A 26,185-nucleotide genomic window follows, 5' to 3' on the forward strand; every position below is an offset into this window, starting at 1 on the left:
CCCCACAGGTCACAGGATTCACCCACACCCCCGGACAGAGCTCCATCCAGAAACCCGACAGGACCAAACCAGAAACCCGACAAAACCAGACCAGAAACCCGACAAGACCAGACCAGAAACCCGACAAGACCAGACCAGAAACCCGACAAGATCAGACCAGAAACCCGACAAGACCAGACCAGAAACCCAACAGGGCCAGACCAGAAACCCAACAGGACCAGACCAGAAACCCGACAAGACCAGACCAGAAACCCGACAAGACCAGACCAGAAACCCGACAAGACCAGACCAGAAACCCAACAGGGCCAGACCAGAAACCCAACAGGACCAGACCAGAAACCCGACAAGACCAGACCAGAAACCCGACAAGACCAGACCAGAAACCCGACAAGACCAGACCAGAAACCCAACAGGGCCAGACCAGAAACCCAACAGGACCAGACCAGAAACCCGACAAGATCAGACCAGAAACCCAACAGGACCAGACCAGAAACCCAACAGGACCAGACCAGAAACCCCACAGGATCAGACCAGAAACCCGACAGGACCAGACCAGAAACCCAACAGGGCCAGACCAGAAACCCGACAAGATCAGACCAGAAACCCGACAAGACCAGACCAGAAACCCAACAGGGCCAGACCAGAAACCCAACAGGATCAGACCAGAAACCCGACAGTACCAGACCAGAAACCCGACAAGACCAGACCAGAAACCCAACAGGACCAGACCAGAAACCCGACAAGATCAGACCAGAAACCCGACAAGACCAGACCAGAAACCCAACAGGGCCAGACCAGAAACCCAACAGGACCAGACCAGAAACCCGACAAGATCAGACCAGAAACCCAACAGGACCAGACCAGAAACCCGACAAGACCAGACCAGAAACCCGACAAGACCAGACCAGAAACCCAACAGGGCCAGACCAGAAACCCAACAGGACCAGACCAGAAACCCGACAAGATCAGACCAGAAACCCAACAGGACCAGACCAGAAACCCGACAGGATCAGACCAGAAACCCGACAGGACCAGACCAGAAACCCGACAGTACCAGACCAGAAACCCGACAAGATCAGACCAGAAACCCAACAGGATCAGACCGGAAACCCGACAGTACCAGACCAGAAACCCGACAGGACCAGACCAGAAACCCGACAGGACCAGACCAGAAACCCGACAAGACCAGACCAGAAACCCGACAAGACCAGACCAGAAACCCAACAGGGCCAGACCAGAAACCCAACAGGACCAGACCAGAAACCCGACAAGATCAGACCAGAAACCCAACAGGACCAGACCAGAAACCCGACAGGATCAGACCAGAAACCCGACAGGACCAGACCAGAAACCCGACAGTACCAGACCAGAAACCCGACAAGATCAGACCAGAAACCCAACAGGATCAGACCAGAAACCCATCAGGACCAGACCGGAAACCCGACAGGACCAGACCAGAAACCCCACAGGACCAGACCAGAAACCCGACAAGACCAGACCAGAAACCCAACAGGATCAGACCGGAAACCCGACAGTACCAGACCAGAAACCCGACAGGACCAGACCAGAAACCCGACAGGACCAGACCAGAAACCCGACAAGATCAGACCAGAAACCCGACAGGACCAGACCAGAAACCCGACAGTACCAGACCAGAAACCCGACAAGATCAGACCAGAAACCCAACAGGACCAGACCAGAAACCCAACAGGATGAGACCGGAAACCCGACAGGACCAGACCAGAAACCCCACAGGACCAGACCAGAAACCCGACAAGACCAGACCAGAAACCCAACAGGATCAGACCAGAAACCCGACAGTACCAGACCAGAAACCCGACAAGATCAGACCAGAAACCCGACAGGACCAGACCAGAAACCCGACAAGATCAGACCAGAAACCCAACAGGACCAGACCAGAAACCCAACAGGACCAGACCAGAAACCCGACAAGATCAGACCAGAAACCCAACAGGACCAGACCAGAAACCCGACAGGACCAGACCAGAAACCCGACAGGACCAGACCAGAAACCCGACAGGACCAGACCAGAAACCCGACAGGATCAGACCAGAAACCCAACAGGATCAGACCAGAAACCCGACAAGACCAGACCAGAAACCCAACGGGATCAGACCAGAAACCCAACAGGATCAGACCAGAAACCCCACAGGACCAGACCAGAAACCCGACAGGACCAGACCAGAAACCCAACAGGATCAGACCAGAAACCCGACAAGACCAGACCAGAAACCCGACAGGACCAGACCAGAAACCCAACAGGATCAGACCAGAAACCCGACAGGACCAGACCAGAAACCCGACAGGATCAGACCAGAAACCCGACAAGACCAGACCAGAAACCCAACAGGATCAGACCAGAAACCCGTCAGGACCAGACCAGAAACCCGACAGGATCAGACCACAAGACCAGACCAGAAACCCAACAGGATCAGACCAGAAACCCGTCAGGACCAGACCAGAAACCCGACAGGATCAGACCAGAAACCCAACAGGATCAGACCAGAAACCCGACAAGATCAGACCAGAAACCCGACAAGATCAGACCAGAAACCCGACAGGACCAGACCAGAAACCCGACAGGACCAGACCAGAAACCCGACAAGATCAGACCAGAAACCCAACAGGACCAGACCAGAAACCCAACAGGACCAGACCAGAAACCCGACAGGATCAGACCAGAAACCCGACAGGACCAGACCAGAAACCCAACAGGACCAGACCAGAAACCCGACAGGATCAGACCAGAAACCCAACAGGACCAGACCAGAAACCCGACAGGATCAGACCAGAAACCCAACAGGATCAGACCAGAAACCCGACAGGACCAGACCAGAAACCCGACAGGATCAGACCAGAAACCCAACAGGATCAGACCAGAAACCCGACAGGACCAGACCAGAAACCCGACAGGACCAGACCAGAAACCCAACAGGATCAGACCAGAAACCCGTCAGGACCAGACCAGAAACCCGACAGGACCAGACCAGAAACCCAACAGGATCAGACCAGAAACCCGACAAGACCAGACCAGAAACCCAACAGGACCAGACCAGAAACCCGACAGGATCAGACCAGAAACCCGACAGGACCAGACCAGAAACCCGACAGGATCAGACCAGAAACCCGACAGGACCAGACCAGAAACCCGACAGGATCAGACCAGAAACCCAACAGGATCAGACCAGAAACCCGACAGGACCAGACCAGAAACCCAACAGGACCAGACCAGAAACCCGACAGGATCAGACCAGAAACCCAACAGGACCAGACCAGAAACCCGACAGGACCAGACCAGAAACCCAACAGGATCAGACCAGAAACCCGACAAGATCAGACCAGAAACCCGACAAGATCAGACCAGAAACCCAACAGGATCAGACCAGAAACCCGACAGGACCAGACCAGAAACCCAACAGGACCAGACCAGAAACCCGACAGGATCAGACCAGAAACCCGACAGGACCAGACCAGAAACCCAACAGGACCAGACCACCACAGGCAAAACCACCGGAGGCCAGTACCACTGTGATACCAGGACTGGGCACCCCAAGGACCAGGACCTGTCCGTAGCCATGTTTCTGACTCTGATCGTCGACAGAGGCCATCATTAACATGGACTGTGGCTTCTTGTGATATTTACCTGCACAACATGAAACACCTGGAATCTGTTACTCCAGTCATTCCTGGAAGAACTGGAGAACCATCACCTGGTTTCCCCTAAAATCCATGTGGTTTTCTTTTAGGAGGAGAAAACTTTTACATTTGTGTTCGAGGTGAGTTTTCTCTGACACATGTCTGGATTCTACATGTTGGTAGCAACAGAGGAACATCATACAACATGCCCCCTTGGGATATATCACCAGTAGTTTTCCTGCCAGCTCGGATGATGTGACGTACCAGCGATGCATCAGCAGGAAGCTGCGAGGAAGCGGGTTGCCATGTAGATCTCCATCATCATCTGTGAAAGGAAATAAAATCAATAAATTCCAGGCAAATTTCTGCTTAAGGCTACAGAGCTGCATTCAGGACTCACTCACCAAACGCATGAATACATTCATTCAGAAGAGCATCCAGAGACGCCGCCTTCCCCAGCGTGGATGATCCCATAACGCCAAGCTGCTGGGAATCCACAAGTCAACACTGCCTGCTGATCGGGGCTTCCCTGAGAACAACAGGAAGTCAACGGTCAGCGAGAGAGCAAAGAAAAAAGCTCTTACCAGCATGTCAATCAGCTCCGCAGAAACCTGGTAACAAGTCCTGGACGGATGGACCTGGACTGATATTGAGGATCTTCAGGAAAACCTTTCTTTTCTTTCTTCATTTTAACCAACGAAGAAGTTCTAACCATACACAAATATAACATGAAGCAGGTAGCTGATGGGAAGGGTATAAAACACTTATATCTACAGCATCCGTTATTTTATTCATTCATTTTCCAAACCGCCTAATCCAATTCAGGGTCGCGGGGAAGCTGGAGCCTATCCCAGCAGTCTTTGGGCGAAAGGCAGGGTACACCCTGGACAGCTCGCCAGTCCTTCGCAGGGCAGCATCCCTTATTTCTTCATTTTATTTCCTGAATGCAGTTCTTTACCAACACTGGACACAACAGTGGTTCAACATTTCAGTTCAGAACCTTTTTTCCATTATTCTTGAATCATCCAGAACAAAGACAAACACTCATATTCCTCTAAAGGGGTCAGATACCAGGCCGGAGTGCAGAAAGTGTCCACAGAAAACTTCAAAAGACCTTCAGAAGGATGAAGAATCACTGCGGAATGACACTTTAAAAGTTTACAACAAAGTCAGAGATGAAGACAGGAGGACTCGGGACTAACAGTAGAGGAGTGTTTTCCAGCGTTTTCCAACCACTGTGCCGTGGTACACTAGTGTGCCCTGAGAAATGATCCAATTTCACCTGATTGGTCCAAAGAGGCCCAGGTGAAAGATAATAAAATCCCTTTCCTTGTGTTTATCTTATTTCAATCCAAGACACTTTGACAAGATGACTTTATATTAATAATATGGGCTTTTTAAGCCTTGGCTCAAAAAAGGTTGAAAAACACGGATGTAGAGTCCTGACAGTCAGATCAGAGGGGAGAAGGAAGCAGTCTGTAGACACTTAAGCTCCTAATAAATACGTGAAAACTGTAAATAAATGTGTAAAAACTATTTAAAAATGAGTCAAAATAAGTGTTAAGACTGAAACCATAACCTGGCAGATCTGTAGAAATATTTACTCATGACTTTATTATAAAATAATTTTCCAGCAGGGGTATTTGTTTCCACGGCGACTGCAGTTGTTCCACAACAAAAAGATAAGGTCTTCAACATTAGGGGTGGGAGAATCGAATCGAAAAATCGGAAATCAGGATGTTTTTCTTCACAATTTTAAAATCAATTTTTTTCTTTGTTAAAATGTTTTTTTTTTTCAAATAAATAAAATTAATCCACTATAAAAACTTTTGTCATTTTCACTGGTTTTATTGATCTTTTTACTTTTCTTCCTGGGCATTATAGCAACAGAATGATGATCTGGCAACTGTGTTGTTTTTTTCCGAACTGAAATCGAGAAAAATTACTAGCAAAGAGAAATTTTATTTTAAAAAAAATAAATAAATAAATAAAATTTGTTTTTATTTACAAAAATCATCAATGTTGAAGAATTTTGAGAATCGCAACTTAAATCGAATCGCCACCCAAAAAATCGGAATTGAATCGGGACAAAAGCATATCGTCACAGCCCTATTCAACATCATCATCCTCATCTTCAACAAAAGCTGCACAGATGTTCTGCACAGCTGACGGTGTTTCAGCTGCAAACAGACTCCAAATGATTCATGTTCAGGTCTACAAAGCAGGAAGACCACCAGGAGAAGCAGCCGCCTGACTCACAAAGGAAACTGGTTTAGGTACAAAGGCTTCGCAGAAGAACAAAACCAGGTTGGTTTTTAAAAAATTACCAAACTTTTTAACCCCCCAAAGAGCTCCATTCAACCCATTATCGCTATAAATGGAAAGAAGATGACACCCCAACAAGCCTGCTGGGAGACGACCGTCCACCAAAGGAAACAAGGAGAACCAGCAGGGGAAAGACACCTGAGGGAGCTGGAGCAGACCGACTGGGAGGAATGGACCGAAATCCCAGAAACTGGAGGCTGCAGGACCAAGCTGAAGCTTTCCTCCTCAGAGTTTGTGATAAAAACTAATAATAAAGCAGAATTCAGTCTTGTTGATGGATTCATGCAACTTCTGGCCACAAATAAGAAGAAAAAAATCAGCTTTTTTCTCATGTTGTTGCAGCTCTTAGTCTTTAAAGTTCTGATGTAAAACATAAAGAGTTGGCTGCAGTTCTTAGCCAGTTTGTGGGTCATTATTACACGTTTTGAAGTCATTAAACTAATCAAGCTGTTTACTTTAAATGTGATGTGTTTGATGATGATTCAGACCTAAATTCAGAACGCCACATGCAGAAATCGCCGCATCGTAAAAAAGTGCAAATTAACATGAAATCAATACTTTGATATCAGCCAAGTACAAATACTGCATATGAATGGGTGTGTTACGTTTACAAAAGGATCATGCTCTTGTAAAGGTTTATCCTGTTGGTGGGGAGGTCTATTTGTCCTCATGGACCGGTGTCAGGTGTGTTGCAGCAGGGACACATGGAAAACCTGCAGGACACCGGTCGTCGAGGACCTGGATTAGGGATCCCGGGGTTAGATTACCTGTTACTGAAATAAAAACCTAAAGCTGTTGTTCCCATCAGGGCTGATGTTTTTCATAGATGAGGTGTGGCATGGCGTGGCGTGGCGTGGCGTGGCGTGGCGTGGCGTGGCGTGACTGTCTGTGTCTGTTACTGTTAACAGAGACAGATGTGTTTGTCTGGTCTGGTCTCCATGACGACAGTAAAACTTTAACATCTCAGTCGTCTCAAGCTGAGCTGTGGGTGTCCTGGAATATCTGGTCAACAGGCAACAGCCTCATTTAGGCAGCTGAATTACAATGAGCAGTGCATTGTGGGAGATGGGGCCTCCAGGGGCCTCCAGGGGCCCCCTGGCCTCCAGGGATTTGATGAGTTTCCATGTAATCAGCTGTCATCCCCTTCATAAAAAAAAAAAAAAAGACGGAATTGACAAACATTTCATTAATTCTGAAGGTTGCATCACAACAGAAACTGGTGTCTGGATCTGTGTGTGTGTGTGTGTGTGTGTGTGTGTGTGTGTGTGTGTGTGTGTGTGTGTGTGTGTGTGTGTGTGTGTGTATGTGTGTGTGTGAGAGAGAGAGAGAGAGAGAGAATGAGAGCGTTGTTCCCTGACTAACTGATGAGTATGGATAAAGGACCGTGATTAAATGTGATGATTCAGCTCTTTTTTCGATCATGTAACTGCAGTGACCTGAAGTCACCCCTCCACTGGCCAAAGAAGCAAATATTTCTGATATCACTGAGTAACAGCAGAGATGTTGGATCAGTTATTTACTGGTAACCCCCCCCCCCCCCCCCCCCCCCCACCCCATTACATCCTCTGGAGAAATGTCTGCAGTAACGACAGGAATAATAACTGTATGCAGGATTTATAGATACGTCAGATGAATTAAATAGATCCAAGACCTAAAAAATGCTTTTTCTCCAAGTGGGAATTTCAGGAAGATTCTTCTTCATGTTCGGTTTTGTGTTCAAACTGCACTTAACTGAACTGGACCAAAATGTCTAGATGATGTCAGGCAGGTAAAACAAGTGTTCTCTATGCAGCGATACTCCTGCAACAGTTTTACAGGAGAAAATTACAGATTAAATATCATGCAGGTGGACATTCAAACAGCAGGAGGGCTGCAGGATGTCTTTTCTTTCTCCTTTTCTTTGTTATTTTTGTGGACATGATGAGTGAACAGACGCCAGACCTCCGTCATCATGAAGCCCTGCAGGAGAATTTCCAAACAAGCACAAATCCAACGAAAGTTCTCTCCATCCTGCATCAGTTTACGGAGATGTTCATGTAGAGATGTACAGAGAACCCAGGACTGGAGAACCCAGCTGGAACCAGTGATGGAACGGTGGATGATCTCTGGTTCATGCAGCATACTTCCAATCCCATGAATAAAGCCCCCGCGACCCTTAATCTGACAAAGTGGTCAGGATGATGAATGAATGAATGAATGAATGAATGAATGAAAGGATGGATGGATGGATGGATGGATGGATGGATGGATGGATGGATGGCTGAATGAATGAATGAATGGATGGATGGATGGATGGATGGCTGGATGGATGGCTGAATGAATGAATGAATGGATGGATGGATGGATGGATGGCTGGATGGATGATGGCTGGATGGATGGATGGCTGAATGAATGAATGAATGAATGAGTGAATGAATGGATGGATGGATGGATGGATGGATGGCTGAATGAATGAATGAATGGATGGATGGATGGATGGATGGATGGATGGCTGGATGGATGGCTGGATGGATGGATGGATGGATGGATGGCTGAAGGAATGAATGAATGAATGAATGAGTGAATGAATGGATGGACGGATGGATGGATGGATGGATGGATGGATGGATGGCTGAATGAATGAATGAATGAATGAATGGATGGATGGATGGATGAATAAATGAATGAATGAATGAATGAATGGATGGATGGATGGATGAATGGATGGATGGATGGATGGATGGATGAATGAATGAATGGATGGATGGATGGATGAATGAATGAATGAATGAATGAATGGATGGATGGATGGATGGATGGATGGATGGATGAATGGATGAATGAATGGATGGATGGATGGATGGATGAATGGATGGATGGATGGATGGATGGATGGATGGATGGATGAATGAATGGATGGATGGCTGGATGGATGAATGGATGGATGGATGGATGGATGGATGGATGGATGGATGGATGGATGGATGGATGAATGGATGGATGGATGGATGGATGGATGGATGGATGGATGAATGAATGAATGGATGGATGGATGGATGGATGGATGGATGAATGAATGAATGGATGGATGGATGGATGAATGAATGAATGAATGAATGAAGCCCCCATGTGGCAAAATAACAGACTACGCAGCGATAGTCTAGTGGTTCACTGTGATATACAAGTTAAAATAAATCTTAACTAATTCTATTTAAAGTAAAACTTTAAATATATATGTATTGTGTTTTTTTTTTATGTCTTTTCCTTTATTATTGTAAATGAAAACAATGACTAAACAACAATAATCACATAAGAACAAACACAGAAAACTAAAGCAGTGACAGGAGGACAGGGTGTATTTGGTATTATGTAATGTGTCAGTGTGCGGGTTGGGTCGTGGGTTCTACCTGAGCGGGTCCGGTCCAGATTTCAATCGGAGATCCCAACGGCTCTGGCCTGGTCATCATAATGGATTCTGCAAAACTTGGACCCCTGCAGGGTTCTGGTCTTGTTGCAGTGTGTAGAACATACTAAACACGTGCAGTTGGCTTTGTTTTTCCTCCTACACAAACAATCGTCTGCATCACTTCCTTCGTCTTCCTCACACTTTATCACGGTTGCACGATGTCACTTCCTGTTTGGTCACTGGATAGTCTGTAGGTGAACCAAGATTTGGTCCACATTACAGTGTTGTTGGTATTCATACAGTGACAAACAAATCGTACTGTCCCTGGAAGTGGAGCACGGTCCACTTAAAGCGACCCAAACAGCAGCAACGTGAATGTTTCCTTCAAGAGACTTTAACTGATCCAGAGGTCTGCTTCTGTTCTGGGGACTGATCTGGATCCTCTCATGGTTTGGATTTCTTGTGTCTTTTTAGTTCTGTTTCCCTGTTTTATTTCATGGTTTTCCTTCTTAAGTTCACTAATCTCTAGTTTAATGTTCATTAGCTCACCTGGTTGGATTTTCTGTTCATTTCGCCTGTTCCTAGTTACGCCCTCCTTGTATTTCTACCCCTTGGTTTATGTTCATGTGTTTGCTTCTTGTGCATGGGTTAGTTCATCCATAGTCTGCCTGAGTTTAGCCTTCTGGATTTACATTTAGTCAACAAAACATCTTGATTCTGCATCCCTGGTTCCCTTCCTGCATTTGGGTCCACATCACCTGAAGTTTATTGTCCAAAGAAAAGTGCTGCACAAGCTGTTGGAGGATTCGCCCCATCCTCTGCACCAGTGATATCAACCCGTCTTTCCCAAGGACCCTTTTCATTCAACTAGAAACAAGCTGTGGAGAAACAGGCTCTGCCTTGCTGCAACAGCAGAACCAGAACCTGAACCAGGAAGCTTTCACACCAGGATAGTCTGGGGGATGCTGGGATTTTACAAAGATTTCCTACCTTCCTTTGGTTTGGTTTGTGATCAAACTGCATGAAACAACCCTGACTCTGCTAGAGGAAAGGGGGAGCAACTTTACAGACAAAAAGAAAATGGCATAAACCCAAGGTTTCTTACCCAACCAAATAAGACAATACAAAGGACAAAACAGCACCGAAGGTCAGGAGCAGCTTAAGCCACACAAACACCACAAGACCTTCCAAAAGATCCACTACAAGGACTCTTACAGGCAACCATGATAATAGTCCAAATGGCAAGTTGTTCTAAACAACCACAGCTGCCCTCCATGTTCGTCAGCAGCCTGGTGATATGGCGACGCTCCAGTTGGTCAGCAGTCGAGTAGGCCAATCACAGGCGAGGTATTACACAACTGGGTGTGCACTGATGGCATGGTTGGTTGTGTTCTGATGGAGTCAGTCCCAGTTTTTACCAAATAAAACAAGAGACCAAGGCTTCAGGCTGTAACACTGCACTTAACTGAAGCGGACCAAGATGTCCGAATGATGTCAGGCGGTAAAATCAACTGTTCGCTGTGCAGCGATACGCCGGCAAGAACAGATTCGCAGGTAAAAATTACAGATTAAATAGGCGGATTTACATGTAGTGCTGGAGGGTCGCAGGATGGTTCTTTCTTTTTCAAAGGGGTACCTCCATAGGCTGCTTTCAAAGCCATTCGCAGGATTGCCCCACCATATCTGTCTGCAATGGTCCACACTCCTTCACCTTCTGGCTCTGTCAGATCTTCTTCCTCTCTCCACCTCACTGTCCCTGTCCCCTGGTTACCATGGGGAGCAGGGCTTTCAGTGGATCTGCTCCCAGACTCTGGAACGCCTTTCCTCCCAATCTCTGGAACGTCACATTCTTTGCTACTTCTAAAACCTATCTCAAGACTCATTTATTTAAAGTTGCCAACAATCTTTGTTCATTCCATATAATGAACACTGTTTTAACTGCTGCTTTTAACGGAGGTAATTTAATTTGTTTACTGTCCAGTCTGTTTGTTTTATTGTTTGTTCTTATCGCACCAATTTGTAAGCGGCCTTGGGTTTCTGGAAAGGCATTCTTTAAAAATGTATTATTATTATTATCATTTAGTGGATCAAGGTCTGCTTAAAGCAGCCCAAACAGCAACAGTATGAATTTGCCCTTACAGAGACATAAACTGATCCAGAGTTCTGGTTCTGTTCTAGGGATTTATCTGGGTCCTGGAGTCCAAGCCGCAAAAATCTACATCATTATTCAACCCCCCCCCACTGCAAATTAGGTTTATTAGCAATATGTAGAAATTAGCAGCTGTTTAAATGTCTCGACACAACTAATAAGTGTTTTCTCCAAAAATTCCACTTTGAAGATGTTCTGAGACATCTCATAGTGACTGGGAACCTTTCCTTGTTTAAAGACCCATTTAAGCTTTTATGGCCTTTATCCGGAAGACGCTGAACAGAAAAGTGGAGAGAGGAGGATTAAACTAACTACAGGCTGGGAGTTGAAGACAGTTTGCTGCTAAGAGGAGCTTCACCTCCATAAATACACTTTCTGTTTAAACAATTAAAGCTGGCGTAGGTAATGTTGGGGAGCTAGCAAGATGTGAAAGTGGCGCCCTGTCTTGGCTCCTCCCTCTGTATTGGCTCCTACCCCTCTGGTTTTGCTCCGCCTCCTCCTGATCCAAGTCTTTTTTATTCGCAGCTTTTTCCACCAACAATTTTCTCTTTCTCGGCTGTTTAGTAGAAGGAGGCAAATAAACTGAGCCGGGTCGGGAAATCCTTCCTGCATTTTCTCAGCCATGTTTGTCTTCCGAGTTTCTTCTTGACTACTTTGTATTTTCATTCTAACATGCTGTTTATATGCAGGGTGTGGCTATCAGATATGTTCTGCTGGAGGGGGAGGAGGGGAGCCGGGAGAAGAAGCTACGAAATATAAGAAATGAACAACTTCAATTGGGTCCAAATGTTTGGATTGGTCAGAGTTTTTACATATCTACAGTAAACTGAGGGGTCTAACTATATTTCTAATTGTTCATGATTACAGAATGTATAGACCACTATCAGGACGAGGAACCACTTCACCCAGAGTAAAAAATGTCTCTGAGCAACATTACCTACCCCAGCTTTGAGTTGGTTTCCAAAGTTGTTGAGAAGTCACCTCTTCATCTGATCTCAAACATCTCTGTCTCTTTGTTCTTACATCAGATTTAGAAAAAACAAAAACTGACAAAACAAAATCCTTATGCAGCCTCACAGACACACCCCCTGCTCGTCATTTCATCCTGTGGTCACTCAGATGGAGTCATATGCAACCGCCTGGAGCACACTGGGTTAGAGATCAGCGACAGTCTTTAGCATCACAGTGAACAGAATGATGGATTAATGTTACTAAATCTAGGATCCTGAGTCCAGACCTCAAGGGCAGATGTCCCTGTTGCAACACACCTGATTTAAATCAACATGCATGTGCAGAGTTTGTCTGACGCCTTGTCCACACGTAGCAGGTATCTCACAAAACAAAAATATTTTTCTCCGATTTGGCCGGTCATCCACACCAAAACACAGATTTATGTAGTCAAAAACGCTGGTTTTAAAAACCCGACCAAAGTGAAGATGTGTGAATACTCCGTTTGCACGTCTGCATGTGGACATGTAGAACTGGGGTTTTGGGTTTTTAAACGTGACCGTCTGCGACAGAAAATGCCATGACATCACATGTTGACCTTTGTTTATGTAACTGAGGGTCTTATTTATGCGTTCATACTTTTATAGCATATAAAACAAGAACACAAAGCAATTCTGCAGAACTTGCACCGTCAAACGTTCACCAACAACACAGCGCAGACTTCCGGTCTGGCCTTTTCAAAATAAAAGCATAGTTACGCCGCTTACTGAACACATGAACTCTTTTACATTTACGTCTTTAAAACTGTGATGACGTTATCTGTTGTCCGTGGGTTAGGGGTTTGTTTGTTTTTACAAGCTCAGATACCGGATAATTATTTTCCACCACCTAACCAGATCACGTTGGAGGCATGTTTCCTGTTTTGTGGAAGTGACATCATGAGACAGAAGGTTCTGATTGGACAGGATGAAGGACGCTACTGCCGTCTAAAGGTTTGATATGCTTACGGTTGTGCTTAACAACACAGTTATGTGGACATGTGTGGATGGATTATGTTGTGTTGACTTGTGTCTTTACTGGCCAGACAGGGGAAGATACTCGGTTTTACCAAACCCCGGCTACATGTGGACAAAGTCTGAGTCTGAGCCAGCCAACACAAAAGAGCTGAGCCAATCGTGAAAGGTTATAAGGACGAACCTTCAGGACAAACCTCTTGTTTGATAATGGTAGAGACAACTCAGGATCTGCTGGATGTTACGGCCATGACTCTTCATGATCAGGGGTGTTAAGTCTATGGCAAGCCGGTAGTATGAAAAATCAGACGTAAATTAACACAGTATTCTAAACCGTAAATAGCGGGATGTGCCGAAACTGAACGTGTGGTGGCGGTTTATGCACGTTTTATCTTCAAGAGGCTGTCTTCTGACTGCTCAGCCACTGGATGTTCGGGCGTTGTACCCAATCAGTGCACTGCTTTGGCAGTCATGACCAGAAGATCAACGATTCCTGGTGAAAGAGAGAAAGTAGCCTACACACATTCTGCCATTCTGTTTCTCTCTTAACGAGAGTGTGTTGAAACTGTTGTTGGGCGCTTGACACTGAAATAAACAAAATCATTTAATCAAATATATCATTCACAGCTGTATTTTCTTTGGTTTGATCTCAACTTATCATGGATTGGTCAGAAAGAGTCCAGAGGCTTAGCAGTCAGAAGACAGTCTCCTGAAGATCAAATATGCATAAAACGCCACCACACGTTCAGATTCACAACGCCTTTGTGCGACACAAAGACCACCACATCCGCTGTACGGTTTACAATTGGAATTTGAGGACCTATTCAAATTTAAGACACTTCAAATTATGTACAAAGTCAAAAATGATCAATTACCCAGCAGCATCCAAAAGCTTTTCCAGTTAAGAGAGAATATATTTGGCCTGAGAGGAACAAACCATTTTCAAAAAACAGCTGTGAGAACAAATCCACTGTGTTTCTACAAGAGGAGTCCAGCTCTGGAACAGCTGCGGTAAAGATATAAAATCATGTCAATCAACAGGAAAATTTAAACAAATGATAAAAGATGAGATAATTAAATGTTATCAGGTTAATGATGTTATTTTTTTAAAGCCATGTATGTTGAATTCTATGATTTATTGTGTGTATTACGACTGTTCACTGCTTAAGTTTCATTGTAATAGAAAATTTTTTTTACGGCGTCATTGATAAGAGGGTTTTGGACTAGAAGTGCCCAACTTCTTCCAAAACCCTTTTTTGAACTTAAGAAGCTTTTTTTATTTGTTGTTTGTTGGAACCAATATTCGTTCTTTAAAAGTCCTTTATTTTAGTTTGAAATAAATAAATAAATAAAGAAGAGAATACTGTGTTTATTTACATCTGATTACTAATTATACCAACGGCTTTCCATATAAGTCCAGTCCTGAAGATCTATGCTCCTACAACTTTTAGCTGCCTCTGTTCTAGTAGTAGTAGCTCTCGAGTCGAGGACTGGACTTGGGCCACCCTGGTCTAGATTCTTCCCTGGAGTCCAGTCTGAGTTGTCTTCATCAGAAAGAACTGCTTACATCCTGGTGGATGGAGCTAAAACATTAGCTTCAGTTAAAATGAGTTAATCTTGTGTATTAATGAGTAAAACCAGCTGCAGCTTTTATCTCCCATGAGTCTAATTTAACCCCAAAGTGTCGTCAGCTAACGGAGAAGGACTCCAACAAGCTGAAGGAAAGTTATTTCCAAACTGAGCGTGCAGGAAAGATTCTGATGCTTCTGAAGCAGAAATGAATCAGAAGATTCAGCTGCTGGGTGTTTTATAATCACCTCTGCTCTGTTTACACTCAAACAGATTAAACCTGACTTGTTATCGGATTCCCTTCATTTCTCTGAACATCAGCAGCAGTTGCAGGTAAGTGGTGTGTGTGAAGGAGTGTGTTACAAACCCTTTTGCTGTTTGCGACCACCTGCTGCCTACCAGACACTAACAAACACCTGGATTATGCCGTCATTTCACACACACTCAGTCCAGGCTTCAGAGGCGAGCGGATGTGTCAGAAGTCACTTTTCCAGCTGAAGCTGTGAAGTCTGATTTTAAGGAGAGTAAAAGTAGGAGTGGGTGGCAAAAAACAACAAACAAAGAAGCCTTTCTGAAACGGAAAGTGTGGGCATCACACTGCCTGTACCGGCTTTCAAACATGAATGTGTTACATGTCAATTGCTCCTGTGTTTTTCCTGCTTCTGATTCCACCGCTGAGCTGCACGTGTTCCAATCAGCGGTGCCCTTTAGCAGAACTTGTGCTTTTTCTGCCCCGACAATGGGTCACTGTGTCTCAACGCTGGTTCACAGATGCTTTATTCTGTGCTCATGTCCAGTGACATGGCTGGTAGGTGGACACACCCACACACACACACACACACACACACACACAGAGGAGGTAGATGTGTGTCTAATACAAATACAAAGCCGTAACGAGGATACTAGTCCAGACACAGTCGGCTGTAAACGCTGTGAAGAACCAGAACAACTAAACTTCTTTCTGCAGGATCATTCAGAGGAAAGGAGAGAAATCTGAGGAAGTCTGAAATGAGGAAGAGTCCAGTCTTACCCCTCAAACAGCTGCATGTGGGCTGCCGTCCAGACCAGAGCCAGGTCCATGTAGTGGTTTAACTGCTGCTGCTGCTGCAGGCTGACCAGCTCAGACTGACTCCCACAGAGCGCACTCCGCTCTGACCTCCTCCACAGCCTCCGCCTCCTGTTGGTAAACACAGCCGCCTGGAGCAGCAGCAGTTTGCCATGTGACCTCTCTCACACACACACACACACACACACACACAAGTTGACGCTGATTTTAGTCCCAGAAATCAGACTGGGATGAAATCATGTGAAAAAAGAAGAACTCCAGTCGTGCTTCTGCTGGACGTCAGTGTTCTGATCCGATCCTGGGGAAAGTATTTTGGGGTTTTTTGGGTTTCTCATGTGAGGATGATGAAGAGGTGAATTCCTGCTGCGTGTCTTTAGGTCACATCTAAACTCCAGCAGCTGCTTGACAGAAATGGGAGCCAGTCTGGGAATGAATGTGATGTTCAGAAGCGGTTGAACAGGTTGGACTCTGCTGATGCAGACAGATGTTCCAGCAGCTGGCGAGATTGCGTAAGCAGATCCCCCTGTGTGTGTTCACAGCTACTTCCATGTGCACGGCGTTATTCCCTTCATTAGCATTAAACAGGAGGAAATCTGATGCTGCGTGTTTCTGCCTTCACCACCTCGGGGTCACTGGAGTTAAGAGATCCATCCTGACAAACAATCTTCTTCTTTTCCTCCTTTTACTTTTAGTTCCATCTATTTAGTTTTTATGTTATTGTCAATAAATTCAGGGAATAAAGAGTTAAATCTTTTTAGTTTGAGGGTTTCAGTGGAGAAGCAGCCCAACATGAAGAAACCATTTTTCTCTTCTTTCCCAGCATCATCCCCGACCTCTACGACCCCATCTGGTCCAGACTGAGGGCCATTTTCCCCCTGGTTCTGGTCCTGATGGAGGTTTTCCCTCCTGGTTCTGGTCCTGATGGAGGTTTTTCTTCCTGGTTCTGGTCCTGATGGAGGTTTTCCTTCCTGGTTCTGGTCCTGATGGAGGTTTTTCTTCCTGGTTCTGGTCCTGATGGAGGTTTTCCCTCCTGGTTCTGGTCCTGATGGAGGTTTTCCCTCCTGGTTCTGGTCCTGATGGAGGTTTTCCCTCCTGGTTCTGGTCCTGATGGAGGTTTTCCTTCCTGGTTCTGGTCCTGATGGAGGTTTTCCCTCCTGGTTCTGGTTCTGGTGGAGGTTTTCCCTCCTGGTTCTGGTCCTGATGGAGGTTTTCCCTCCTGGTTCTGGTTCTGGTGGAGGTTTTCCCTCCTGGTTCTGGTTCTGGTGGAGGTTTTCCCTCCTGGTCCTGGTTCTGGTGGAGGTTTTCCTTCCTGGTTCTGGTCCTGATGGAGGTTTTCCTTCCTGGTTCTGGGGAGTGAATTTTTTTCTAACTCGCCCGTTTAAAAGTAATTTAATCTCGAAGTTCGGCATATTTAGGGGCGTGTCCTTTTGATTGACAGGTACCAATCTCTGGCTTCAAGTCAGAAGAACGTAGAACAACCGTGGTTTTTAGCTGGTTAACAACGTGACTTAGCTTTAGCCCGCTTACCTCCGTTAGCTGGTTAGCTCCTGTTTTCTCGGGGTTAGCTCGGTTAGCTTTTAGCTACAGAAAGCTCGGAGTTTGCTCGATGTCAATCATCCACCATGACACTCACAGCCCCCCTCTCAGCTCCACCTCTTTGCCCATATTTGTATTTTCTGGGCATGACCCTGCTAAGATGGCGATGGTAGGAACCGCCCACCGAGCTTCAATTCAGCTCTTCAGAAACCTACGGGTGACGTCACGGAGGCTACATCCATCTTTTATATATAGTCTATGGTTGGAACAGAGATGCAACAAAAACCTGCAGGACAGCTGCTCCTTGAGGACTCTGGGCTCTCCTGCATGAAAAATGTGGGTGATAATGTCTAACAACATGATGTATGGAGGTTCCTTTGAAATGGAGCTGAAATGAGGCTTTAGTCAGCCGTCTCATTCGCCAGAACACTCAGGGCACTAATCCATACTTGAGACCCCGTTTCTGCATCCTACGCTCCTGTTCCTGATTCCCATTCTAATGAGTCTGTTGTCATTTACCTCCTCACAGATCTGCTGGTCTGATGAGGCTCCATGAAAGGAGAGTTGAAGCCATAAATAATAGATATGTAGTGTAGATTTGATGGAGATGTCCTGCTTGTGTGCAGATTTGAGTCAGTAGACAGATAGACGGACAGCGAGAGATGCGGAAGCAAAGAGTCTCTGAGCGTCTTCATGGCCTCTGGCATAAACATCTGACTAACTATTCAGAAAGCATGAATAATTCAGATAAATGTGGACATGAAGAACACTGAATGCTGGGATGAGCTCTAAGCAGGTTGTGATGCTGTGAAAGGTTTCTGTGTGCAGTTGTCTGTAAAGCTGAGTGTGTTCCTTCATACGTTGATGCTCCAGACCAGGCGGCTGCTTATGTGATGTATCAGACCGGTTACTTCCAGGCTCCTTATTAGCTATCACTCATAGTCTGTTTGCACATCCAGGTTTGTTGTTCACCGGCATCTTCTAGTGGCTGCAGAAGCCATGAACACAACTCTGTCTGAATCTTTGGGTTGAGGTAGAACTGCAGCTTCCCAGCATGAATGTGCATCTTGTACATCTGCAGAAATCTGCAGATCAGAATCTGACAACAGCATTTAATAACAAGTCATTTGTTTTCCTGCAAAGTTCAGCTACATGGATGTGTCAGAGCAATGTCTGCTCCCATCCAGACAACGTCTCCTTCAGGGAAGACCTTGCAGGTTCCACCATGCTGAACCACATCCTGCATCATCCCAGCAGCATGGTGGAACAGGAGAACTGGTCTGCTGCAGTCCAGTTCCACCAGTACAAAACATCTGGAGCATCATGGAAGCAGCTGGAATCCTGCATCAGACCAGAACGGGACGACATTCCTCTCCTGAAACTCCAGCAGCTGCTCTCCTCACTTCCCAGATGTTTCCAGATGTTAGAAGTAGAGAGAATATGTACGCATATATAAAGTCACAGTTGTACTCGTCAGCTCATCATGCACGTGTTTGTGAACTCGTATGGCTGCTGTCCTGCAGAGTGTGTGTCACATCCTAGTGTTCAAACGCAGCGATGGATCGGCTGTCATACAGTCTCTCTGCCGACACACACACCCATCTGCAGATTAAAGTGGGCGGCTGCTGCTCCACAGAAGCTCTTGACATTTGCAGAGTGACACTTTGTTGTTCCTCACTCGGACGGAAGTGGAGCTCACAGTTTCACATCATCACCAGAGCTGTTGCTCTTCATCGTGCTCCCGTTTCTCCTCCGACTGTCGAGCTTCACTCGGCCAAACAAAGCATTGGAACAACCTTTTTTATCTGAGGACACTTGTTGTCATGAAACACTCCACATGATGTTGACATTCAGAATGAAAACAAATGCAAATGCCTGCACCTAAAAGCTGGGTGGGCTTGTTCTCTGAATCCGTCAAAGTAAAGGCTTTATTGTGTTTTAACCTCTGAGATACGGGCTGCACGGTGGCATAGTGGTTAGCACTGTGGCCTCTCAGCAAGAAGGTTTGGAGTTTGCATGTTCTCCCTGTGTATGCCTGGGTTCTCTACGGGTTCTCCGGCTACCTTCCACCATCCAAAGACATGCATGTTGGGTTTATTAGTTACTCTAAATTGCCCCGAGGTGTAAGTGGTTGTTTGTCTCTGCGATAGACTGGCGAGCTGTCCAGGGTGTACCCCACCTTTCACCCAAAGACTGCTGGGATAGGCTCCAGATTCCCCGTGACCCTGAATTGGATTAAGCGGTTACGAAAATGAATGAATGAACCTCTGAGATATCTTCAGCATGAGAAAATACAATCTAGAAGATGTTTATCAGGAAACGCTAACGTTACATAGCAACACTGGCATCCAAACCAAACAAAGTTTAAACTGCAAGCAATGATAGGAGAAGAAACACATGAGAACATCACTGTCAACTTTAGAGCTTCTGAAAATTCCTCCACTTCATGCAAACCACACAAACCAGGTGTCATATGAATGCAGAGACTCTGCTGATCACAAACATGTCTGTCTTGTCTCTGTGGGACAAAAATCTGAACCAGCAGCAAGAATCAGAAATCATCTCTAACTTTCACTGTTTTGTGGTAAAAACTGCTAAAGTGTCTCCTCCCACTCTGCCTTTGTTTGAAAGGAATCATGAAGGCCCTGTCAGTTTCCATGGAGATGAAAGCCCTGTCAGTTTCCATGGAGATGAAGGCCCTGTCAGTTTCCATGGAGATCAAGGCCCTGTCAGTTTCCATGGAGATCAAGGCCCTGTCAGTTTCCATGGAGATGAAGGACCTGTCAGCTTCCATGGAGATGAAGGACCTGTCAGTTTCCATGGTGATGAAGGACCAGTCAGTTTCCATGGAGATGAAGGCCCTGTCCTTTTCCATGGAGATGAAGGCCCTGTCAGTTTCCATGGAGATGAAGGACCTGTCCGTTTCCATGGAGATCAAGGCCCTGTCAGTTTCCATGGAGATCAAGGCCCTGTCAGTTTCCATGGAGATGAAGGCCCTGTCAGTTTCCATGGATATGAAGGCCCTGTCAGTTTCCATGGAGATGAAGGACCTGTCAGTTTCCATGGATATGAAGGACCTGTCAGTTTCCATGGAGATGAAGGACCAGTCAGTTTCCATGGAGATGAAGGCCCTGTCAGTTTCCATGGAGATGAAGGTCCTGTCAGTTTCCATGGAGATGAAGGACCAGTCAGTTTCCATGGAGATAAAGGAGGTTTTTATAATCCCCTTCTTCTATTGTAAACTATTTTGGGCTTCACTTCTCGGGGTGTTTCTACAGTGAATGTGGGGTCTAGCCTTGGATTCTCATGACTCTGACCACTGATAAAAGCGTCCATCATCAACATCAACTGATGACTTTCTGAGACATTTACCGGTGTAACATCTCTATTAAACACCTGGAAACTTCTTACTTTCTTCTGTAGCAGACTTTCTTATCAGTCATTCCTTTACTCATTTCCAGGACTACTTTTGCAGTTTTGTGGTTAAAAAGATGTAAGACAAATAGTTTTTTAGTGAGTCCTCTTCGCACAATGTACTGTCTTTGGGTTCACCTCTTTCTGTACTATTAGTAGTGTTTCATAAATCAGATAATTTAACAAAAACATGATTAATTTCTGTTCAATCCATGAGTAACTGTGCCACGTCAGAAAGAGTCATGAGTACGCGACTTAAAAGGTAGAAAAACCCTTGCTTCATCCAGGTTACTGTTTTTTAAAATGACAACAGGTTTGTTTGGGAGCTGACGGGAGTGTTGCTGTCAGGTTTGCTCAGGCGATGAATAAATAAACCCAGAGTCAGATTTCAGTCTGGACTATCTGTGCAGCTACGTAGGAGACAGAGAATGAAGACATTATTCTAGTTAGATGATGTGAGTGTTGGCTGTAGATGCTTGCACCTGCTGCCAAGTGCTCAAAATGCAGCAAGGAGGTGGTGAATTTTTCAACAGCAATGCATGCTGGGATGGCGAAACTCTAGCACAATGATGAATTTAACAATTTAATCATGACTGTTTGGCAAAATCAGTGATGTTTTACTGATGGGGATTCTTCCATATGCATGCAAGAAAACACCATTACAAATGGTTTAATCAGCCTGTCTGAACAGTGAGTTTAAAGTAAAAGGAGTAAAACCAGGACACATCAGATACATCTCAGCTTATTAATAATGTCTTGTGCTTTATATTCCAGTTCTCACATTGTATTCTTCACCAAATCTACAAGCTGGTGCATTTTGGCACGTTTTTACTTTCCTAATGTCCATCAGAGAACAAAAGTTTCAATCAAATCAAACCAAAAGCAGCAGAAACATCCAGAACTCACACAAAAAACTCCTGTCAGCTGTTACCATGGACATCTGCAGCTATAGGAGCTGTGGGAACTGTTGGAACTACCATCCAATGCATTTGCATCTGATTTTTTTTTCCTCTTAAAATATTAAGAGAGGAAGCAAGAAGACTCCTGTACAGCATCATCCATCCATCCATCCATCCATCTCTCCATCCATCCATCCTTCCATTTGTCCATCCATCCATCTCTCCCTCCATCCATCCATCCATCTCTCCATCCATCTCTCTCTCCATCTCTCCCTCCATCCATCCATCCATCCATCCATCTCTCCATCCATCTCTCCCTCCATCCATCCATCCATCCATCCATTGTCCATCCATCCATCCATCCATCCATCCATCCATCCATTGTCCATCCATCCATCCATCCATCCATCCAGCCATCCATCTATCCATCCATCCATCCATCTATCCATCTCTCCATCCATCCATCCATCGTCCATCCGTCCATCCTTCCATTTGTCCATCCATCTATCCATCCATCCATCCATCCAGCCATCCATCCATCCATCCATCTCTCCCTCCATCCATCCACCCATCCATCCGTCCATCCATCCATCCATCCATGCATCCATCCATCCATCCCTCCATCCAGTCATCCTTCCATCCATCCATCCATCCATCCATCCAGCCATCCATCCACCCATCCATCCATCCATCCATCCATCCGTCTGTCTATCTATCCATCCATCTGTCTATCTATCCATCCATCTGTCCATCCATCCATCCAAAAATCAATGACCTCTGGTAGCTACCATTAGTAGGTTGTAGCAACTCACTGTTATATTTAATCCTCAAAACAAAGAAGTTTTTGATTACTTTTTTCTATCTGACAGTTTTTTTTTAACTTGTAGAATATTCACTCATTTTCTTTAAATTATGAGGCTAAACGTATCAATAGATACAATCAGATCAATAGAATCTCTAGGAAGTGCTGAAAGTCTGACTCTTCCGTCATCAATACAACATCTTCAAGAAAAATGAATGCAACCGAAAAAAACAAGTTGTGACATTTCAGAAGCATATCCAGATGTTGCCCCATCTGCTGGAATCAAAGTCAAAGGAGGTCCAACCAAATATTAATGTGACTTTCTTTTCTTATGTCTGTTGGAGTGTATGTACATGGAAATGTATCTGACTGAGAGGCTGGCTTTTACGTTAAACTGCTTTTGGAATATGCCATGAAGAATAGAAGTTATGATTGTATTCATGTTACTGGGCTCCACATGCAGAACACATAAGACAACAACACAAACAAATCAAAAGACAGTAGTCATAAAAGGGCGAAGTGGAAGTAAGATGTGATGATTTAAACTCCACCCTTACCTCACCAGTCACCAGGTCCGACCTGCACGGTTCATCAGTCCAGTGTTTTTTATAAAGTCCACAAGCAGATTTGCATTAAAAAGCCACCTCAATCCAAACAGGTAAAGCCACCAGCGTTGTCTAGCTGAACCTCTGCAGCTCGTCCTCAGCCTCCTGTTCAACCCCTCAGATCTCCCAATGTGGCTCTGTTTGTCTAAATGACCACTAGACTTCCTCCAATTCTTTCCCAACTTAGTTTTCCTGCCTGTGTTGGTTGAACTGGGTTAAATTTAGATGCACACAAGGTAAAGTGGAAAAAACCAAAGCAGGAAATGAATCACAATACGCTTGTGAGCATGTTCATGTTTGTTTGTGTGCGTCTTCCTGCAGCAGGATCAGCCGTGATAACGCTGGTCAGTGAATGCAGCACAGTGAAGAGTTTAGCTTTTTTTTTTCCAGTGATAATTGAGGGCAGGGTGGGGGGAGCACATTGTTGCTGTGTGCTTGTTTGAGAGGGTCAACCCATCATCCCATATTCCGCCGTAATGACGTTGTCCACATTGTTTTGTCTCTGGGCTTCTAAAAATGCCTGGCCAAACAAACGCTGTGACGGCACATCCTGCTGCCTGGCTGGACGAAAACAATCCAGCTCCGACTTTTTTTGTCTCACACCACTTCAGCGTTTGTGCCGCAGCAGAGAAGGAGGCTGGAGTTCAGTTTCATTAAGGCAGGTGGTGAAAAGTGGATCATGTTTAACACTCTGCCTGTTTTTGATAAAATTGCTCCTAGAATTTCCTTGTCAGTGGATAAATGTGGGTAGAATTGGAGGAGTTAATATTCCACCTGTTGGCAGCATGTTTGTACACAAACTCCTCGTTCTCTTCATCAGTTCCACCTGTTTAACATCCTGTCAACACATTGTGACAAAGTGAGACTGTAAATGTTCACCTCTTGTCCCGAACATTTACCTTTTCTCATATTGGTCCCTTAAATTTTATTTTGTTATTTATGTTGCTAGGTAACCAAGCTGCACTTACTGTTAGTGTTTGCATTGTGTTGTATTTTTCATTGTGTTACCATTTAACATTATTCTTTGTTCCTCATTGCAGGTGTGAGTGACTTCTTAGATTAGTTGGTTGGGAGAAACCAAGTGGAGGATTTCCTCTTTTGTAGTTTCTTTAAGTCTGGGCTTATTTGAAACAATGTATTAGAACTGGTTTTTCTTTTGTGTGTTTTTGTTTGTTTAGGAATTTGGTTTGTTTATTAGTGTTGGTGTAGAATAAGGTTGCTGGGGATGGTGATGGGGAAATGGTTTAGGCTAAGTCAAATCAGATGTGTCTAATGGGGTGTATAAGTAGTCAGTTTTGGGAGCTCGCGAGGAGACAGAGAAGAAAAGGATGTGAAACTGGTGACTGATTGCCCACAGATCTTTGAAACTGTACGATGGACAACTCTTGGAGAATAAAATGTTCATCTTTAAGGAAATCCCAGGACTGGGAATTCTGTCTACATCTGATCTTCTTCAACCTTGGACTCACTACCTCACACAAATATCTAACCTGCACTAAGTCACATAGGCGTGGTGAAGACGACGTGCTGAAGTTCATACTGAGCAATATGATGAGGAAGAAAAGAGGTTGACTTTGAACGCAGCATGGTTGTTGGTCTGAGTGTTTACTGGTATTTTCACACACAACCATCTCTAGAAGAGAAGAGAAACTTGTCTGGACCAGAACGCAGCAGAAGACCACAGCGGGTTCCCTCCTGTCAGTAAGAACAGGAAACTGAGGCTACAATTCACACAGACTCACCAGAACTGGACAATAGAAGATGGAGAAACGTTGCTGGTCTGATGAGTCTCCAGTTCAGCTCCACATTCACATGGTAGGATCAGAATCTGCTGGAAATAACAGGAATGTATCGGTGCTGCAGGCGTAAGGGGGGGCACTAACATGACATCATCTCCACCATGACGATGAGTTCACTGTCCTCCAACGGCTCCACAGTCACCAGATCTCAGTCAAACAGAGAAGCTTTATGATGTGGTGGAACGGGAGATTCTCATCATGGATGTGTATCCATGATGAGTAAATAAATAAAAAAGGGCAAAGCATCTCAAATCCTATCAACTTCTACCAGCTCTGAATATTTAAACTAGATTGTCTGAATCAGATGACCCCAGGACTCTTCCACCCAGTCAGTGAACTATAATGTTGTGATCAAACATGCGGCTTCCACGTCTGCACAGTCCCAACATGAAGTTCTGTGTCCTGCTATTCTATTAAAACCAATCATCAAATCATCAAACTGATCAATGATTATTTAGCAGCACAAACACTCAGCACCTACCTTGCTGTGATCCTGACTGACAACACCATCTGGTTTCATCTGAGGAGTGTTTTCTGCCGACCAATAACTCCCACAGACACCTTCCCCGTCACTCTCACACACACACACACACAGTCTATTAATAGATTCAGAATTTACTGGAAACACAGGTTGGTGGCAGGACTCAGTAACCTCGTTTCAGGACAGGACGGAGGGAGTAAAACTCAATCTAATCCACTGGGAACCCAGAAGTTCTCTCCTGTTTTTGGTTTTTTCTATTTTACCCCTAAAAGCAGCTGAACAGACAAACCAGTTCAAACTGGTTGATCTGCTTCATGCAGCTTATTGAAGGGCTCCAACATCCCTTTTTTTTAGATTAGATTAAACTTTATTGTCATCACACATATACAAGTAGAATGCAACGAAACGCAGTGGCATCTAACCAGAGCAATAAGCAACAAGTGCAGAGTATATATTATCTGCAGTATGTAGGAGTATTTTATGTCATGTTTCCTTCAGAAAAAAAGAGGATTCAAGCTGCAAACGGTCAAAAGGGAA

General features: G+C 45.0%; 1 protein-coding gene across 5 annotated transcripts in view; it reads right to left on the reverse strand.

Moving 5' to 3' along the window:
• The window catches only part of rasgrp3 (RAS guanyl releasing protein 3 (calcium and DAG-regulated)), a 56,554-nt gene extending 30,850 nt beyond the window's left edge, over positions 1-25,704 (reverse strand). For 3 of the 5 annotated variants that reach the window (XM_079248954.1, XM_079248953.1, XM_079248950.1), the window contains exons 1-4: positions 25,649-25,704; positions 25,111-25,196; positions 4,062-4,186; positions 3,880-3,982 (exon numbers count right to left, since the gene is read on the reverse strand). In XM_079248954.1, the coding sequence (XP_079105080.1) occupies positions 3,880-3,982; positions 4,062-4,131 (173 nt within the window). In that variant the 5' untranslated portion in view covers positions 4,132-4,186; positions 25,111-25,196; positions 25,649-25,704. Of the gene's footprint in view, positions 1-3,879; positions 3,983-4,061; positions 4,187-9,368; positions 9,406-25,110; positions 25,197-25,648 lie in introns of those variants that run through there. The other 2 variants (XM_079248951.1, XM_079248952.1) reach the window with 2 other exon arrangements.
• Positions 25,705-26,185: the final 481 nt, after the last annotated feature.

Source organism: Telmatherina bonti, assembly GCF_933228915.1.
Source record: "Telmatherina bonti genome assembly, chromosome: 11".
In the NCBI taxonomy this organism is placed as follows: domain Eukaryota; kingdom Metazoa; phylum Chordata; class Actinopteri; order Atheriniformes; family Telmatherinidae; genus Telmatherina; species Telmatherina bonti.